General features: G+C 39.6%; 1 protein-coding gene across 13 annotated transcripts in view; it reads left to right on the top strand.

Moving 5' to 3' along the window:
* The window catches only part of NEBL (nebulette), a 176,013-nt gene that overhangs the window by 122,294 nt on the left and 32,598 nt on the right, over nt 1-21,121 (top strand). For 10 of the 13 annotated variants that reach the window (XR_014556577.1, XR_014556578.1, XM_083704733.1 and 7 more), the window contains 7 exons: nt 1,128-1,406; nt 1,495-1,566; nt 3,767-3,871; nt 5,967-6,077; nt 11,668-11,778; nt 18,020-18,121; nt 19,163-19,264. The exons of the other annotated variants lie outside the window; for them this stretch is intronic. Coding sequence is in view for 8 of the 10 variants with exons in the window: in XM_083704733.1 (XP_083560859.1) it covers nt 1,338-1,406; nt 1,495-1,566; nt 3,767-3,871; nt 5,967-6,077; nt 11,668-11,778; nt 18,020-18,121; nt 19,163-19,264 (672 nt within the window). In the remaining 2 variants the exon portion in view is untranslated. The remainder of the gene's footprint in view (nt 1-1,127; nt 1,407-1,494; nt 1,567-3,766; nt 3,872-5,966; nt 6,078-11,667; nt 11,779-18,019; nt 18,122-19,162; nt 19,265-21,121) is intronic. 13 annotated transcript variants of the gene reach the window in all.

A 21,121-nucleotide genomic window follows, 5' to 3' on the forward strand; every position in this document is an offset into this window, starting at 1 on the left:
CAGATGAGCCACTGGCTCCAAATTACCGTATTTTTTGCACCATAACACTCACTTTTTTCCTCCTAGAAAGTAAGGGGAAATGCCTGTGCGTGTTATGGAGGGAATGCCTATGGTTGGCGGGGGGGGGGGGGAATTTGCTGCAGTTGTGAGCAGAGGATCCATGGTTCCCCTTCCTTCCCTTCTCCGTGGCTCACTTTGAAACAGCAAAGTGGGAGAAGAGCCACCGAGTGGGGAGGAGAGAGGGACAGAGAGCCTGCTTCTTTAAAGGAGCAAAGCAGGAGAGGAGCGGAGCCACTTACACGAGTGTAAGCGGCTCCTGTCCGGTTGGTTCCTTTAAAGCAAGCAGGCTCTCTGTCCCTCTCTTCTCCCCACTCAGCTCGCTACATAGCAGCAAAGTTTTTCAGCTCGCTAAGCCGGGGATGAGTGGGGAGGAGGAAGAAAAGCAGAGCCTGCTTGCTTTAAAGGAGCAAAATGGGACGGGAGAGGAGCCTTCTCCCCTTATACCCCTCTTCTTCATTATTAGCAGCATCCTTCTCCACACACCCACACGTGTGCTCCTTGTCCCTTGAGTGCTTTTCCTTCCCTCCCCACTTAAAACGTGGTTACAAAGTATGGATCCACATGGATCCTCAGGATTTTTGCATTGGGCTACTCCAAACTCACTGTCAGATCACATGTCTGTGGCCACAGCATGAACCACAAAAATAATACATCCACTGTTTCGTTTAGAATATTTTTTTTCTTGTTTTCCTCCTCTAAAAACTACGTGCGTGTTATGGTCGGGTGCGTGTTATAGAGCGAAAAATACGGGTATACGCCAAATACTCCAATACCCCAAATAATAAAAATTTATTAATTTCTAGGGTATAGGGCAGTCCCCCCTCAAACCTATAACATTGTATTTTTGAGGTGTTGTTGCAAGTGTGTACTTGGATTCACACATGCACTACTAGCACTCCTGTATGTTCATATACACACTCCTGAGAATTTTGTAATCCTGCCAATTTTACAAAATTAAGGGGCAGGCTTTTGTTTAAAGCTCAATATTCTCAAGTGCAGTTTTAGATATTTTAAGCCTGGTTGCAAGGAAGTATTAACTCTTTTTGTTTTTTTTTTGGTTTTTTTAGGTCACTATAGCAAGGACATTTGTGACGCCTTTCACTCCACTCATGCTGAATTGTTCAGATAAGACCCTTGAAGTACTGCCTAAATAAGGGAAAAACCATGGGGACGTTAAGCTCGCTGTAGAAGCAGACCAGCATAGGCATTCAACAAGTTGTAGAGTGCAAGCTATTTACCTTACTGAACTTAGCCATTTTTCTAACTGAACGGAAGAAATGAGAATGCCGTTTCAAGAATCTAGGGAGAATGGAAGTGAGGAGGAGGATGAGAACTCTGAGGCAAAGGTGGGTGGTTCTGATACATTCTGTAAAGTGCCAGGGAATTCATTATGTGATTTGTACTCATTTTTGGCATGCCTTCTTTCTTCTATAGGTGTTCCTTAAGCCTGTTATTGAGGATAGAAACATGGAGCTTGCCAGAAGGTGCACTGAAATGATAAGTGACGTAAGTAAAGGTTCTTAGTAGTGTGTTAATTCCTTATTAAATTTTTGGTCATGTTTCAGCTAGACAAGATTTTAAAAGCACGCATCCAAGGCTCTAAGTAGAAACGGACCAATTTGTTCCTGAAAAATATGTATGCATATTTGTGAAAGGGTTAGCGGTTTTCCTTTAAAACGGCATTGTGAAACTGGCTTTTGCCGTTTTCAGTTTTCCCTTTTCTTTGCAAAGTGTTCCAACGTTTCTAAGTTGTCAGTAGAAGCTTATTCAGAATACATTAACAAATTCTGATGGGGTTTTAAATAATGTGGAGCCCAAATTTTTTAGAAGTTGGCTTTAAAGTGGCATCACGAAGGTTGAATTTGAGCAATGAGTGACTCCTTTTCACAACAACTCTGAATGTTGTTTTTTGTGACATCATTGCTCAGATGGAGCTGGTGAATTTCAGAGCAAATGAGTCTTGGCTTCAGGCATTCTTTTGGTGGGTTTGAGATAGAGAACTCATCTTTGTCATGTCACTTGAGCCCCTGAAAAACCTCCCTAGGGAGACATGACTGGCTTCTTCATTGCATGGTCTGTGCCATTTGGACAGTATATGGTTCTTTAGGAAGACCTTTGGGGCGTTGCATTTTTTATTATTATTGGAGGTCCTTGTTGCTGTTTTTTATACCTTTGGTTTTGATTGTTTTTTTTTTTCCCCTGATGTTGTACAGTGGTACCTTGGGTTACATACGCTTCAGGTTACAGACTCCGCTAACCCAGAAATAGTGCTTCAGGTTAAGAGCTTTGCTTCAGGATGAGAACAAAAATTGTGCAGTGGCGGCACGGCAGCAGCAGGAGGCCCCATTAGCTAAAGTGGTGCTTCAGGTTAAGAACAGTTTCAGGTTAAGAACGGACCTCCAGAATGAATTAAGTACTTAACCCGAAGTACCACTGTATATGTGTTTAAATTTTATTAGCTGCTCTGGATTTCTCTTTGAAAGAAAGGCAGAGTTTAAATATTTTACTAAATAAATAAATGTCAGCATAACTGTGATTCCATTGAGGTAGCCACTGGTCATACCATAATCTCTCAGGTTCAGCGCTACCATCTGTAAAAAGGTGCTAACAATATTGAACTGCCTTGAGACAATATACTGAAGCCATCTTGAACATATGAAAATTCTTAACTATGGCTGTATCATGGCCACAGTATTAGTTTTTCCTTGAGACCCACTAATTTCAGTGGCATGGTTGGTCACTTGCTTAACTGTCTTCTGTTCAAAGCAACGAGACTTAATTGTGCTTAACTTTAACAGGATTGTGCCTTAATCTGGGTGGAGTTGCTGCTTTTATCACATACACAAAATTGAAACTTGTCAGATCCACAGTGGATATCCACGAAGAACCTTCTTCTCTAGATCATTGATTTCTAAAGCTCTTTTCACTGGCTTAATGGAAGTCTGTTGGATTTCTGCCATTATAAGCATAGTGATGATAACTGAAATGTTTAAGTGTCCTCATCTAGCCACTTTACATCTCTCTGATGTCCAGTTCCTAGCACTGATTCAAGCTTTGTGTTTCCTTTTTTGAATGAGGTACATATAAGCTAAAAGCATGGGATGCCTTTGCCCGGCAGCGCTGTGGCCCAAAGATTGCAGCAAAATACTGGGGCAAGATTTTACCCAGTATATTCTCTGTGTGATGGGCTCATGGGAAAAAGCTTTACCATGAGCCCTTGCTGAAGAGAGGAGGGGAAAGTCTATATAAGGCTGCTTCCCCTGGATCTCACAGCCATTTTGTTTGAGAGGTTTCGGCACGCCCACCCTCGGGTTAGAGCCTTCACTGAGCAATTTTGGGCCGGAAATGAATTTTATTCTCTCAACCTGATAAGCACTTGGTTGGGGCTTTTCCCACCTTTCTTCAGTGAAATTCATAGGCGGAAGAACATTGTATGAGGGTGGAAATGCCATTGGTCAGGATCAACATAGTATAGGGGCCCCCCATAAAGGGCTTGAGGGGGAGGATTGACCACAGCAAACCCAAGTGTGGGTTCGGTATCTGCTTGGTTGGAATCTGCACCCTGGCCCCCCAGTGAGACCATGCTTGCTTGTCTTGCACTACAGCAAGGTTCAACACTGGCCAACAGTTTATACACAGTTTATACATGCACACGCTAATATATTATTTTCTGCTTCTCCTTTCCAATCCTATTCTTCATTTACAGGTCCATTATAAAGGAGCATATGAAAAATCTAAAGGCCAGTGCATATTTGTTCCTGACACTCCTCAGCTAAAGCATGTGAAAAACATCTCTGCCTTTCTTTCTGAGGTAAGGCACAGAATATTTGTGAAATTGTTTGGCAATAGGCAATAGTCCCAGAGTGGCAATATTTACAGTTCCAGCACTTCCACCCACTCCTAACTCAGACAGCAAGCTCTAGAAGGATACTATGCTTGATGGTATCCAAAGCCACTGAGGAGAATTGACAGGGATACATATTCCTGCTTCTCTCCTGACAGAGGTCATCATACAGGGCAGTTTCCTCCAAGAGTGCCTGGATCTGGTCTGCAACCACCCGCTCAAGAACCTTGCCCCAAAAGGGGAGATTGGCAACTGGCCTGCAGAGTGTGGCCTGCCACTTGCATTGGACTGATCACATGTTGGGACAGACTCATGGTGTCATGGTAGCCGAGAACTCCTGAGCCACCCCAGAGCCTATTGCCTTGGTATGGATGTTGAAGTCCCCCAGAACGGGCAGTTTGGGGGTCCTCAACACTGCTTCTGAGACCAGCTCTGTCAGCTCAGGTAGGGAGACTGCTGGGCAGTGAAGTGGGAGGTAAACGAGCAGAATCCCTAATCTGTACTGATTGCTTTGTGCCAGGAACACACATTCTAGATCCCTCTCAACTGGACAGAGAGCCTTGACAAAGCAATGACATTTCTATGAGCCACAGCAACTCCCCCCCCCCGTCCCTCAAGTCTTCCCTGATGCTGCATTGACTATACAGGTGGACATAGCCTGTGCCACCCTACTCATCCGCCCAGGTCTCAGAGATACAGACCAGATCGGCCCCCTCATCCACAATCAGATCATGCATGAGGAAGATCTTATTCAGAGTTGACTTGGCATTCAACAGCAGCAGCCGCAGACCCAAGGGCTGGCTGATAGGACAATCACAGCGCCCCAGGTTGGAGGAGGGGCTGGCACATGGCACTGTCACTAACTGCTTATCTGGCCTGCCCCACCTACCACACCATGCCTCCCCTTACCCAGAATTACTGAGACTGCCCCCTCTCCTGCCAGGCACATGGATCAATGTCGACAAAAGTTTATTCCATAATAAAGTAGTTAGTCTTTAATTGCTGCAACAGACTAACATGGCTGTTCCTCTGGAAACTGTCACTTTTATAGGACTCTTAATTCAAAAACACATTAGTGTAAATTGATATTGCATAATTTCAAGTAACATGCTAAAATTATTTTAGAATCCAAGTTTGGCCGAAAAATGGAATTGTTAGATTGTGTAAGAGAGTAATCTGTAAAATGGATACAAAATTAGCAATTTTAATTTATTTAACATGTTATTGATGTACCAAGTATAAATCTGTTGGGCGCTAGCTCATAATACTTAGGTGCTTTGATCTATTTATAGATACTCAATATGTGTGTCATTCTGTATTTTTATGTGTATATTCTTTGGGTCTTACTGATTCCAGATGCAAGTCAAACACTTTAACATTATTTGATTTGGAAATGCAAGAAATATTTATGGACTATAGTGAACACACACACGACAAAATTCAGCAATATTCAGGGCAGAGTGTGTGGTTTTGCATAAAGGTTTTACATCAAAATATGTTCCCGACTTTGTGCATGTTTGAGAATTATGAATGGCTGTGAAATAAATGCCTTCACCTACATCCCCCTACATTGCCCTTTTTATTTATTTTTAAAATATGTTTATTTAATATAGCAAAAACAAGGATAACAAAACTCTGGTGGACAACATGGGGCTTACACATGTAGGATATATCACATAGAGTTCTTCAGTTGGGTTGGTCTGTAGAGGGTCAGTAAAGAGAAACGAAGCAGGGTTGGTGAGTGGAGGCTGTCATGGAAGTTGGAAAACAAAAGGGAGCCTCTCCAGGGGAGCAGATATGGTTTTTAAATATATATTATTATTACATTAACTCTTTCAAGTGGATCTGCCACAAATTCTGTGAAGATAACTGCTTACCATAGACAAAAACTTTTAATGCTGCAATCAGAATCTCAAAGAGATGTCTATAAAGATTTGTCACCAGAGATGGGCAAAATCTATTTTTATATCCAGTTGTCAAAAGGCATAATGTTGAACCTTTCGTCCTAAATGTCTTTTTAATCTGTTTGAAATAATTGCTGCATTATTTCTCTTCCTTCTAGGCACAATACAAAGCAGGTGCAAAGAAAGACCTCTCCAACTCAATCTATCAGCAGATGCCAGCCACAATTGACAGCGTGTTCGCAAAAGAAGTTACGCAGCTTCAGAGCAAAGTAATTTTTATAAAAAAATAAGTATACTGTATATTTAAGCAGCCTGATCCATTTCCTGCTGGTACACATGCCTATGCACATGGAGGAAAGCACCCCCCCCCCACTTTAGGGTACTTGTTGGGGCCTTCTGCCTCCACTTGTTAGCTGTCAGTCATTCTATCCATTCCTTTCCATGCCTCCCATAAACATGTCTAGAAGTCCTACTCATCCCCAGAGTCCCAGTGTACAAGTTGCTCTATGATCCACCCTGGAGTGTTCTGTCTGCAACAATTTTAGTAACTGGTAAGACTGGCTAGTACTCCCACTTCAGGAATTCTCTGAACAGCCTCTACCAGCAGTTCTGTGACAATGGTAAAATGACATAGGACACAACATAGAACTTAGTGGCACCCATTGCACCCAGACCACAGGGTGGAGTAAACATTTCCCAGCACCACTTTCTGGATTCTTCCACTCAGATGGGAACAAAACCATTGCAGTTTGATTCTTCCAGTTCCCAATCCAGACAGAAGATCCAGAAGGTCCACCATGATCAATGGTATTGGAAGCTGATCCAGGAGAATCAGCAAGGTTACACATTCCTGACTATCTCCTGGTATAGAGTTTAAGTCAGCCAGGGTGAGCAAGGCAGTTTCTGCCTCAAACCTGCTTCATAAGCCAGATCAAAGTGGTTCTGGACAATTAATGTTTGAAGCTAGGCTGCCACTCCACACATTTGAGCACCTAACCCAGAAAAGGGAAATTATACAGTTTGTTTGGGTTCAAAGATGCGTTTTTCAGATGAGCCATCTCACTGCTGTCTCATTTGAGGCGCCAAGAAGGAAAAACCATACTCTTTTTTAAAATATAAACAAGACTTTTCATACTCATTCCTTATTATATGTATGTTATTCAGGAAGAGTGACCTTAAAAATCTCAATCTAGAATAAATTGTTTTAAGAAAGGCAGCTATGATTTTTGCAAGGGAGAAAAACATTTGCTCTTAGCGATACTGCTTGAAATCTGAAGACATTCGAAAAATAGACTTTGATTTGTACACCTTAAGTATCCACAAGCAGGCGGAAACAGGAAATTGCAATCACGGTTGTGAGAAACAGATGTATAATAAACAGCTTATAACAATCTAGATCAGCACAGTAACAGGTAAATCTGTAATCAATACAGTCTCTTAAAATTGCTGGTTGCAAAGAGTTAAGAGTTTAAGTGAGCTTTCTATTGTGATAGCAGTAAATTACAGAATGTTTTTAAATAACATACTTAGTTTGATTTATAAATGAGATTAACATAATTTATCTGGCTGTCAATGCATTTCTTTTCTGGCCCTGTTCCAAAACAGCATAGCATACAGTTTTACATAGTACACCCCCCACCCGCTTCAGTGATACAACAGAACAGATACAATAAAAAACTGACTATAAGATTAAAATAAAGTTTGTTAGCGCAGCTCTGTCTTGTTGATGTTCCTCGAAAAAAACATATTCCTAAATAATTAAATAATGAAACTGCTATTAAAACATTTATTCTGAAACACACATCCTTTTTGTTTTAAGAGGACATACATAATATATATTAGATGTAGCATGAAAATGTAAAACCTGCAGACACATTTATTTCCCATTTGTAACATAAATCACTGCATTCTGCTGCAAAAGCCAGGGAAAGTGGAATAATTTCCTCTTGTCGGGTTTCCCAAAAACTATGCCTGCAAGGAAAATGAGAGATGGTGGTTTTACAGCAGAGCTGAGATTTGTCCCTTCCCAAACCACCCTCATCTAGACTCGCATCTTCCAAAAGTGCAGTGTTCGTGCACAGACAAGTTTGACATATGCTGGAGGGAATAAAATGATAATATTTATATTCTGCTCCCTCTTGCTTTTCTTGCCTTTCCTCTATATTTATTGTGGCTCCAGTGTCCTCCATGACTTACTGTGCTGTCACAGAAGATGGAAAGAACATCTCAGTGCCTAATTTGATGTTTGTTTGTTTTTAAAAAATGTTGCTTGTGACCAAGAGCGGGGGCAGGGCAAGCCACGACCTTCATACACGCTGCCCAGACTTGTGCCCAAGGGGGGTTACTTTGGTGCTGCTAACATAGCTGTTTGACTTCACCCCTGGAGATGCACTCCATTGCCTCTCAAGTCAGATGGTTGCCAGCAAAAACAACCAACAATAGTACAGAGAAGTACCTCTTTTAAAGTGCACTTTGAAGGAGGAAAAAACAACTTATGAATCTCCACAATTTGCCTTGTTATTTGGCCAGTGTGCATACCCATTAGCTATACCTTCAAGTTTGGCAACATCTACAAATTTGATTATCACCTCACCCCATTTCCTTTACCCAAGTCTTTTATTAAGAAGTTAACACAGCACTGGGCCCAGGACAGAACCCTGCTGCAGCCTACTTGCCACATTTCTCCAGGAAAGATTGAGAAATACAATTTCGGTATGGCCTGCCAACTAACTACAAATCTTCCCAAGAGTCTTGCTAGCATTTTAGCGGCTTAGTCACTACTCAGTTGACCCTAATAGACTATGTGGAAAGAGAAAAGCAGAGAGCCAAAAACAGATTGCTGAGAGAAAGCAGAAGACCTTCTCCCAATAAAAATAATTAGGAAGAGAAAAGGTAATCAGCTGTAGCAAAACAGCAGAGGGGTCAAGGAGGATGAGGATATGTACGGGATCATCGAATGTGGCACTGAAGAGATTAATCAGCAATTAGCCTAACTAGCATTACTGTTTATTCATTAGAAGAAGTAAACAAATTTCTGAGCACCAAAATAGCTGTGAGAGGATTCTAGCTGACTTGCATATGAAAAAGAGATTTTGCAAACCAACATTTCTTCCTTCAAGAAGATTACTGGGCACCCATTTTCTATGGTTTTTTTTGGCCTGTTATGTCTGTATACTGTCAAAACAGTATCAGAACAAATAACATCATATTTTGGAGCATTGTGATATGGTAGTTAACAGATAGTTAGGTCCTTTGTTTTTCTGGAAAACAAGGAAACGGATTTCCAGGTTTCCTGCTCTCCTTAAAGTATTTTAAAAATATCACAATAAAGACAAACTGCTTGAAATAAATGAATGAGGAAATGATGGGGAAAAAACCAGGACAAAGGTTTTGATTCACATACATTCCATCACTTTGACAGAAAATTCCAAGGCTTGATCCTTATCGGGGAAACAAAATGACCCAAGGAAAATAGAAAATTAGAGCATGTCAACAGACTGTTCAATTTTCTTCTTTATAGCTAACATTTCTTCAAGCTCTTGGCAAATATGCTTGAAGGAATGTTTCTGAAAATGATGAATTGTGGAAATCCTATGTTCTACGTTCAAGATTGAAGAAAGAGTGGTGGTATAGCTGTGTAATCCATTTTTGGAATAAACAGAACTTTCTTGAATATGTATTAAATATTATGGCATACCAACTAATTAAAAGCACATATTCACATTATAAATGTTGGCTCAGTAAATCTGATTGGACACAATTTACATTCAGTTTGAATTCAAAATGAGATTGGGGTGAATCTGAACCACTTTATGAAGTTCTTGAGCTATGTGCTAAATTAAAGTTCAGGAATAAGATCCTATTAAAGCTCATTCCTTGGCAATATCGTAAGTTCTGTTTGCAATTTCTCAATAGTATTGTTTATCTTGCTGCACCCATCCATGAAATTCTTTACAGTGGCCTTGGCCAAGTCTGAAATTAATTATGTGGACCCAGCAGTTTTGATATCAAAACTGTGGGACTCTTACGGATGTGCATTATTTTGAAAATAAACACCTACTGCCTTTGCTGTAAGGAGATTTTAAAAAGTCAATATTTAAAATGATGGTCCTCAGAATCTCACATTTGTTTTGTTCAGGCATTATCTTTGTGTAGTGAAGTGAGAAATCAGACCCTCCTTTTACTAATCTGCTGTAAACTTGCTTGCTTTAATCTGCATTGATCTTTACCAGTTGCAAATCCTTCTTTGGCTAATATGTTTTCAAATCTTCTTGCAATCTTTGCTATTAGGTTACACACCACTTGAGTGCCTGTATTCCAAGAGCTCCTTATAAAATGCCTGTTGATTGAGGACCGTATTGCCAAGAATAGAAACCTAGTTGGTTTGAATCCAAAGCTTCCCTTTTTCCAACAGAAGGAGGAAAACTTTGGCTCTAACCTGGTGTGGTGTTTTTGTGCCTACACACACACACACACACACACACACACACACACACACACCATTTCAGTTAACTGTATCTGATATCTCTTATATGCAGCCAGTTCTATGAAAGATATATAAAGGTAAAGGTAAAGGGACCCATGACCATTAGGTCCAGTCGCGGATGACTCTGGGGTTGCGGCGCTCATCTCGCTTTATTTGCCGAGGGAGCCGGCGTACAGCTTCCAGGTCATGTGGCCAGCATGACTAAGCAGCTTCTGGCGAACCAGAGCAGCGCAGAGAAACACTGTTTACCTTCCCACCGGAGCGGTACCTATTTATCTACTTGCACTTTGACATGCTTTTGAACTGCTAGGTTGGCAGGAGCAGGGACCAAGCAACGGGAGCTCACCCTGTTGCGGGGATTCGAACCGCCAACCTTCTGATAAAAATAAAATGCAGCCATTCAAATAAAAATAAAAATACAGCCATTCAAAACTTAGTGATGGTTTCATTTTCCTTCTATATTAATTACCGGTAGCTGAAAGTTTCTCCTCTTCCCCACTTCCTGAAAGATAAGGGGGAGCAGTAGTACAGCAACTTGTTTATTTTCTAACCCTGTAATTCAACTACTTAAAAGTAATTAGCAATAATTATTAACAGTATTTCAGTGTTACATTAGAAAACAACATAGGGACAACTCTGCCTGGGGCAACAAACAATCTGCATGCTTTGGTCCCTTCCCAAAGCCCACTGTAGTCTTTTGCATGCATTGGGTTCAGTGAAGATGACTGAAGAGATTTCGGAATGTATCTTCTTGGTTTGAAGTTTTTGTTTGTGGTTTCTATCCTGCCTTAAGGATACAAATGCAGCAAAGGGCAGTACCCAAACATAAAAACTAATCAGGATCCTTCCCACAGGGTAGCTGGCTTGAATGTATCCCAACAGTTTATTCTGGTATTTCAGTTAAATTGCTTTTTGCCTTGCTTTTCATTTTTTCAATGCAAAATTAAATATTCTGGTTTTGATCTCTTTTATTCAGTGAGTACCAGTCAGCTTGTTCAATGGACAGGATATTGGGTGTGGACTTGGGTTTAAATGTCTACTTTTATCTATAAGCATGCAGTCTTTGACTACATCACTCTGTCGCACATTTTGATACCTAATTGTAAAATGTAGATTATAGTTTGCTTCTTCACAAATTGTCAAGGCAAATGAGCACTTCAGCATTATGAGATATTTTTGATAAGAGAGAGAGAGAGAGAGAGAGAGAGAGAGAGAGAGAGAGAGAGTCTGAGTCTGATTCTTTGCATCTTCATAGTTTAGGTTTATGAAAAGACACGGCAGGAAAAAATAAAAATGGTGTAAGTAAAGAAACTCTGATTGACCTTCCTTCATATCCTGCATGATACATATGATATAAAATGTACCATTTACAGGTTCTCTACAAGCAAAAACATGATGCTGAAAAGGGTACATCAAGTTATGCGCATATGAAGGAGCCTCCAGATGTTAAGCATGCCATGGAAGTCAGTAAACACCAAAGTAATGTGAGTATTCTTTGTGATGCTCCTATGTTTGTAATGAAATGTAGCTTTGATATTTTGGAGAAATCATGGTTTGAGAATTTAATCATACAACGATTTAAGGGAAATATTTGCTAGTTATAGAAAATGCTTTGTATGAAAACCGTGAGTGAGATCCAACCTAGTGCAAGTGCGCATTCATTAGTGCAGCAGGGCCCCTCTTTTCTCCTCCGGTACAGATATTGGGGATACACAGGAATAGGAATCAAGGAATCAAGGATGAGAGATTTGCTCTTCCACTTGAGACTCCACACCACACCTCATCATCACATTCAGGATTCAAAGGGATCACCTGTGATCGCTGGTACTATGTGAGGCTGCGTCCCCTGACTTAAGAGAGAAATGGGAGAGGGGCAGAGAGGCTAAGGAGGGAGGGAGGGAAACGAGGAGATTGGAATAGACCAGGGGCCAGCAAACGTTTCCAGCAGGGGGCCAGTCCACTGTCCCTCAGACCTTGGGTGGGGGGGGGGCCGGACTATATTTTGAAGAAGAAAAAAGGAAAGAATTCCTATGCCCCACAAATAACCCAGAGATGCATTTTAAATAAAAAGACACATTCTACTCATGTAAAAACATGCTGATTCCCAGACCGGCCGTGGCCTGGATTGAGAAGGTGATTGGGCCGGCTCCGGCTCCCAGGCCTTAGTTTGCCTACCCATAGAATAGACACAAGCAGGTTATTTGTGTGTTGTGGGTGGTTTTTTGTGAACGTGTTTGTTCTTTTAGCAAGATGCAGGGAGTGAGAGGGATGGAAAGACTGTGAGTGACATTCAGTTCACAGGGTTTCATGGCAACCGAGGGGAAGACTGGAGAAAACTAAAACAATGTCTCAGGACAAACTGCAAGTGGCTGCACACAAAGGGTGGCACCGGGAAAGGAAAACAGAAAAAGAGAGGGTAAAAGTTATGAAGGAATTAGAAGTAGGGGGAAAAAGGCCTGAGGAAAGAAGGGAGCTTGAGATGAACATAACAACTTTGATGAAGGCAGGAAAGCGAACTGGATTCTGGGAGCTGCCTACTTCCCTCAGGTTGTCTTTCATTCTTTTGACCACTGATGAGCTTTAACCAGCAGCACAGAACTACCTTTCAGATAAGAATAAATGATTCTGCGCCAACCTTATGAGGGAAAAAGCGAGACTGATGTAGAAACAGGTCCCCAAATTGTGAAAACGAAATTATCACCTTCTTAATACATGTTAGAACTCCATACAACATTTTGACTACACCTATACTACACCAGAAATGGCTTGTGAAATAGTGTGGCTTTGGTTGTTTGCCATGTAGCATTAAGGAAAAATGGTTCTTTAGATCATAGTGGGCTTTGTTACACAAAAGAAATCTCCAAATTTAAGAATGTTTACTCAACCCCAATATAAAATCAGAACAAAATGAAAGGCAATCATGATATCTGCTTTTGCACTTAACAAAACAGAAAGTATGCTGAATATTTACAGCTATGTGACAGGCATCAGTATTAACAGATTATTTCCAAAAAGAATTTTACAGCTCTTCCAGTTCCATAGCTCTGTCATGCATTGGGAAACAGGTATACCAATTTATACCTATTGTTTTCCATTTACTTCATTCATTTTCTTACTTGGTTAATTTTTTTACTCTTGAAGAGTTGACTTAATGTTTAAATTTGGGATTTCTAGTTTTGTAAAAATAAAGTTATTTGTGATTCACATGAGGCTGCATGTTCAGCTCTGAATATGAAAGTTTGTCATTGGAATGTAAAAAAATTAAGCATCCACCCTCCTGGAGTGTAATTTTTTTGCTTTAATGAGCTTCGTTTTAAAGATTAAACCTATTGTAGACATATTGTACAGGCCAAAACCTTTCTTATCTACCAACAGAGTGTTATGTGTCAGTATAGGAGCAGAATGCTTATTTACCTACAGTGCTCTAATTAATTCCAACCTTTACACATAGAGTTTACAATTAATAGGATTAAGGCGAGTTTAAGATTATTTGCTCAGACTTATACTTAAGTGTGTGAAATGGGAAATTTCCTTTTACAGATGAAGACTGTCATCTTCTAAAAATATCATTGCACTCCCAGTTTGAAATCGTCTAGTGCGTCATGACTTCATGCCACCTTGAACAGAATTCACGCTGAGCTTCACAGTCGGCTGAAGTTGTATAATAGGAAAATAAATACTGTCAAATTTCCCAGGCTTATAACTTAGGGGATGGACATTTTAATGATATCAACATCTATAGCAAGCAAAATGACCCCCCAAATTATGGCAATTACATTTCTGATCCCCAAGAAATATAGTTACAAAATTATTTTAGTTGGTATGCTATGTTTATCTGAAAGCTTGTTCCGCAATATGTGATTAGTTTTCTGGTTGTAGAATATTAAGTTTGTCATCTTATACTCATCTAGAAGCATATCCCACTGAACTCAGTGAATCTCACTCCTAAATAGATATGCATAGGATTGTGTTGCAAATGTTGTGGCAGGATCTAGAGATCTGGTTAGCTAACCTCATATCCTCAAAAGGGCTTCCCTTATGTTTCATCAGTAAATGGCAAACCATCACTGAGGACTCAGCTGTATAGCTACAAATATAACATTTTAAGTGCATTATACAAACATGACACTAGATGGCGATGGTGAGCTAATGGCAAATTCAATATATTTTTTTAAAAAACATTTTTTTAAAAAGCATTTTCACAGCATTTTTAAATATATGTCTAGATTCCACCTGAAATTATTTTCAAAGGCATTCTTAAAACTATGGCATTCAGATTATGGAAGTGAAGAACAATTGTCCCACTCTTAGGGACTTTAGGCAATGTGAGAAGCAGGGGGGTGGAACCTGTAGTCCTCCTGATGTTGTTGAACTTTGCTTTGCCACATGATCAGGAATGCATTCTAGCAATATCTGGAGGACAACACATTGCCTAGAACAGGGGTGGCCAATGTGTCTTGCATTTTTACATTTGAGCATCTCCAGATAGGTAAAATGGGACAAGGGAAGGGATGAGGAAGAAGTAATAATAGTAATAATAATAATAATTTTTATTTATACCACGCCCTCCCCAGCCAGGGCTGGGCTCAGGGTGGCTAACAAGCAATAATAAAAACAAGTTGAATGAATACAACTTAAAAACAAGATTAAAATACAACATTAAAATATTGAAACATTAAAATATTAAAATGCAGCCTCATCACAGGAGGAGAAAGGAAAAAGAAAGAGGGGGAGGGAATCAAATTGGCTCCAAGCCAAAGGCCAGGGCCAACTCTGTCTTACAGGCCCTGCGGAAAGAAATCAGATCCTTCAGGACCCTGGTCTCATGAGGCAGAGCGTTCCACCAGGCCGGACCCAGTGTTGAAAAGGCCCTGGCTCTGGTTGAAGCTAATCTAACTTCCTTAGGGCCCGGGACCACTAGGGTGTTGCTATTTATGGACCTTGAGGCTCTCCGTGGGGCATACCGGGAGAGGCGGTCCCATAGGACGTAGGAAGGACCTTGTTTGGGTTCATGGTGGAACTGATACTGCCTATCAAAACTGATGTGATGTTGGCTGCATTTTATTTAGATGTTTAGAAAGTTGATGTGAGTTTTAACTCTATTGTTGTTTTAACTTTTCAGATGTCTTTTCCATTTTTCTTAGTGATTTCATCTTGTTTGTAAACAGCTTTGAGTTTTTGTGTGTGTTTTGTTTTACAATCAAGCGCTGCATATATTTTTTTGAAATAAATAAATGAAATAAATTTACTAGAGCAGAATGGCAGCAATATATCCACCACCAGTTTATAGACTAAATAGGAGACAAGCTTACTCGGTAATAAGATCAGGGCTGTGCATACGGGTGAAATACAACGGGAACCTTAACTAGAAATGAAAAACCTTAGTCTTACCCTTCTATGTATTTATTTACTATTTGTAGTTACTGATTGCTTTTTCACTAGGTCCCCTAGTCCATCACAGCTATATGTCACCATGAAGAATCTCTTGCTGTTTCAGTGCCATTTCCCCCTCTAATTTTTTAGAAGTGATTGCAGCCAATCAGGGATCATGCAGTTAAGTGGGATGTCCCTGGGCCATGTAGCCAGTGCCACTGAATGCAAATGAAGCTGCATTGCCCTCATACAGAATGGGTGTTAACAGGAAGGACTGCTTCTGCAATGTGCTCCCTGTCTTGTAGGACCTTACTGTGAGACAAGTGATGGCAATCAATGGGAATTTCAGGGATCATTGGCCTAGTTGCCTTAGCAAGAGGCACATGTTTAGTTTCTTGAAACCTGCCTCCCCACCAGGTGTGCAGGCACCTTGCGCAAAATCGTGAGAAGGAATGGCAAGTTTCACAGTGGGCTGCAGCGTTTGTGAACAGCACATATTTGTCTTGGCATGGGCCTAGTCGCGATAATTCACAGACTGGGAAATGTGTAGCCTTCTGCAGCCTATGTTCTGCTGCTACATAACATTAGTAATATCAATGGGGTATGGCAACATACAAACTATATATTGCAGACATTTGCAAAATGTTTGATGTCTCTGTCTCACTCCAACATAAATATATCTTTGGCGGGTGCCAGAAGAGTAATAATTTATGAGAGGAAAAGTATTGCGCTAGACCTTACATCAAACTTGATTGGTGAAATAACTGTCTGATTTTTCTACTGTCTCCTCACTGTGAAATTAACCACACTTCCTTATTTCATTTACTATGTGACTGTCACTTGGGAACAATAAGGTACAAAATTGCTGCAGCGTTCGCCACAAGATTCTGTGCATTTTTCTCTGTGTCTGAGCTGACAGTTCAATCCTTGCTGCTGTTTTGAGCGCATATGCTGGGCTTTAATTTGCAATTTACATGGATGATGGGGTCCTTTTCAGAAACCTGTTCCTGCTGCCTTTATGGTATTCACTTCACCTCATGTGGTCATTAGGGTGAACAGCATATAATTAGCTAAATCTATGTAATGCTCTGAATTGCAAGAACCTGGATGCACTTCTGGTTTTATTCATTAAAAAATTGTTTTCAATGTTTTGCATGACAGTGGCGAATAAGATGAGTTAATTTTTTACAAAGAATACTAGGAAATTATTTTAGCAGTTTCACTTAGACCTTTTTTTTGTAAAAAGTAATGTATTAAATGAAAACATCATCAAGCGACTAACATACAGAAGCAGTCAGATTTTTTTAAAAAAATATGTTTGTCTATCTACTTATTTAATGTGTGTTCCACCCTTCCTCCTAAAGGAGCCCTGGGTGCATAGCTTTCAACTTTCCCCTTTTCTTGCGAGGAATCCTATTCGGAATAAGGGAATTTCCCTTAAAAAAGGAAAATGTTGACAGCTATGCCTGGGTGGCAAACATATCAGTGATTAAAACAATACAATTAAGTACATGTAAAAACAATTTCACACATATCTGAAATAATAAAGGTGTTAAAGCGATATGGACAGAAGCTGAAAATTTATGTTGATTTGATATTTTGGGTAGATGATTTGTTATAAAATTGTGATTTGGTTTTTTTTATTAATAATAAATACATCCACTAATATGGTACTTCCAATGTTCCTGTTGGCATGAAAGTTTAGAATTTGAAGGCAAAGTAATTTGTTTTTCAGATAAGGAAGAGATATTAGGAAAGGAATTGTGAGTGGGAGAAGCTTGATGCCCTTATGTCCTGCTTCCGGGCTTCACATATTCAGCTTGTAGCCTGCCTCCACCAACATTTGGTGGGGTACATTCTGGAAGACCTGAAGTTTCCAAGATCCCTTTAAAGGCCATTGCATGCAGAGTTTGTAATAGTAATCTAGTGTGGATGTGACTAACAGGACTGAATCACTGTTACTAGATCAAACCTGATCAGCTTTTGTTACAGGACAATATTTTGTCCCAACCTGTAAATCCCAACCAGCTTTGTCTGCAAAGCAAGATAAACTTCAGATATCAATTAGATATGTTTGGGAAAACAAATGAAAAATAAAAGATTTCCCCTCATAATACACATTGCATAATATACATGCTGATATACTAGCATTTCCATTTTGGTCTTTGAAATAGGACTGAGTTTCTCATTTTGTTTATGATATAGGCTGTTATTAGGTTTTATTTTGCCTTTATCCTGGCAATCTACCAGGTGATGTTTGCTAAATATATAGGACAGCTAATATGTTAACATTGCTACATTTATAGCTGACCTGCTAAGTCATATATAATTAATGAGTCGTTTATTTTACAGGTTTCATATAAAAAAGATCTCCAGGACACTCACAGATATACTGAAGTTTCAAATCGACCAGACATAATGATGGCAACCCAGTTAACAAAGATAATAAGCAACGTATGAAATTAAACTTCTTTGTAATTTATAGAAAATGTTGATAACTTAAAATTTATTTTTATTATGGACAGAGCTACTAAAGTTGTTCAAAGTTAAGATAAATTCTAGATTGCATTCAGACCAATAACCTGAGTACCCCAAAGGGGGCAATTTTCAGTAAATGTTCCTTTCCCCCTCTTCTTATGTGCATAAACATGAGAAAATTTCCATCTAGCACTCACTATTATCAGCAGCCAAGCTTTCTAAAAACCCTTAACCTGCTGCCTCAACTTTTCTAGCATTCATCACTCCACTCAATTTTAAGCTTCCCCCAGTTCCTTTCTTCCAAAATTTTGGATTGGCCAATTAAAGAATGCCACCATGCAGCCTCAAATATCCATCTGTTTTTCATTCTTGAAGTACCAAAGTTGCATCCGAAGGTTTAAAGGATAGATTCTCTGTCTGCAGTTCTAGCATATAAGGTATCCTGTCTATCAGTCTCTGACCTTTCCCCCTTCCATGCTTCCTTGACCTGCACACCTGTTGGTGGGTTCACTCTCCTATAGAATTTCATGCAAACTCCCCTCCCCACCCCCGGTATGCAGACTTCCACTATATTTTACTCATTGCAGTCTTTATTGACTTTAATAGGATTGTATTTCTGTAATTTAGAGTGGAATCTGACCTATTATATTTTTTTAAAAGGCAGCCACCTGCATTTTCAGTTCAGCTTTGCTGGAAATTGCAAATCCCCCAAAATAACCGGGAATCAGCATTTCTTATGTTTAAGCTCAACCCTTGATCAAACTGGAGGATTTTTTAAAAATGCTGCATATTGTTTCTCAAACAAAATAAATGACATATTTGTTGAATCAGGAGAAGCCTGGGAATTGCTGATTAGAGTGTTAGCGAAAGTGGTGTCAACAAAGGTCACCAAAGATACTTGCTATACTGTTTCTTTTGAGACTTACATTTCCCCTGACAAAACTGAAAGGGTGGGGGGAACTCTCAAAATAAAATTATGCCTGGCGTGCACATACTTTTCTTTTTTATTACTTGAAGGCTGAATATGCGAAAGGAAGGCGAGAAATGAGTAAGGAACCAACTGTCCTCGGAAGACCAGACTTCAATCATGCAAAAGAGGTTTCCAAATATTTAAGCCAAGTAAGATTTTCTTAGCTTTCAGACAATGACTCAATTGAGATATCTGATTCCCAGGAGTGCAATCAAATGCTTCACTTTTCTAATTGCAAACTTTCTATAATTGCATGAAAACTTCAAGATAAGGTTTCCACAACTCTTTCCCATAGAATTGCTGTAATTGGTATGCATTTAATATTTTGAGAGATCTATAGCTGAAAGCCCACAAGTGGATGAGGAAATTTGCCTTCGGTCACAGTTAGTTTGGTGGTAGGATTAATACATTTTGATGTCACTGGCCAAATATATAGTTATCGGGCCTGGACTGTGGTGTTTGATTTTTGTTTCAAAGTCTTTTGAAAGTGGAGATGTTCTTTTGCCACACAAAAGCATGTTTTATAAAAAAATAAATAATTTCAGTCCATTCAGAGAGCAAACCACATGAACTCGGTGGAGCCATAAGACAGAGTGGCATTATGGCATTCTGCTTGATGTCAAGGTGTCACTAAATTCTAAGACAGGATTGCAATTGATGCAAATGAATGTCACAGAGCCCTGGAAAACAGCAGTTTCCCCCCTCGCTGCATCTCTGCAGTCCTCGTGTTTTCTTTGGATCATGGATAGTTCATATATGTAGGGAATTCTAGGGACAAAGAGGAGCCAAGTGATCTGTCAAGGCATACTGGTGTATTAAGAAGAGAATAGTGTTTTTAAGTGGCGATTTTAAGCCACTAGTTTTTCACACAAAAAAGAAACAAACCATGCTTCCTGGTCCAATTTTCCACCCAAAGAACAGTTTATGGGAACATGATTGGGACGTAAAAATATAGCTACGGTACATCTGCTACTAAAAAAAAAAAAGGAGTTAATTAGGCCACGTGGAACAAAATTAAGATCTGCTTTATGATACCTGTAAGCTAAATCATATAATTAAAATATCATTTACTTTAATCATACATGCTGGTCGAAAGCAGCTAGGTTATATATTTCCTCTTTCTTTTTAGAGCCCCAGTAATAAGGTTTTGCGTGAATAATCCCATTATCTTATTAAAGAATTTGCTCTTTGTTAATAATCCTTTAAAATACTAATTTATATCTTACACTCAATCAGTGTGGTATTAATTATTTGAGGGGTAACTATTAGAGCTTGGATCATGTGTTAAGGTATTGTATTATTGTAGAAAATGCAGGGGATTTTTGCCACATTTGGCCCAGGACATTTCATGCAAGAACAGCTACACTGAGAGGCATCTATTGCAGAACCCCAAGTAATGTTGTGCTGCAGCAGCTGCCGTGACATTACGATGGATCCAGGGGTACTTCTTTTAAACCCTGTGCCGACTGTCTTCATCCCTGGCAATCATTTGCTTGCTTTGGTTATGTAGGTGGGGCCAGCTCTTGCTTTTATGCCTCAGAGACCATGTTATTCATTATCCTCTCTCAGGTTATATTCTCAGCAGGTACTTGATGCTTCCAGACAAATTTCAGGGTGCTGCATATTTATGCTCTACTTTATTTGATCTCCTGGAAACCCTTTGGTTGTTCTCAGCTTCTTAGTATATACATTTTGTTTGTTATAGTGATAAGAAAATGATTTATCATGTTAAAAACCTATTTCATTTACAAGGAGAACTTTCTAATGTGCAATGCCTAGTGCTTGGTTTTTTTTTTTTTAACCTTTTGGGTGGTAAATAGAACAGCAGGTGCTATTGTTCACTTATGAAACCTAATACTTATTGAAAGTGCTTGCGGTTAGGAAAGCTGCCTTATAGCTTCAAAAGATACACTTTCCCCAGCTGTATATGGGATTTGTGCAAGTTTAGCAAGAAATTTGTTTGGCTTAGCATTCTTCACGGTTGTTTTTGTTTTCCTCCTGCTTCT

This window comes from Podarcis gaigeae, assembly GCF_964106915.1.
Source record: "Podarcis gaigeae genome assembly, chromosome: 12".
Lineage (NCBI taxonomy): Eukaryota > Metazoa > Chordata > Lepidosauria > Squamata > Lacertidae > Podarcis > Podarcis gaigeae.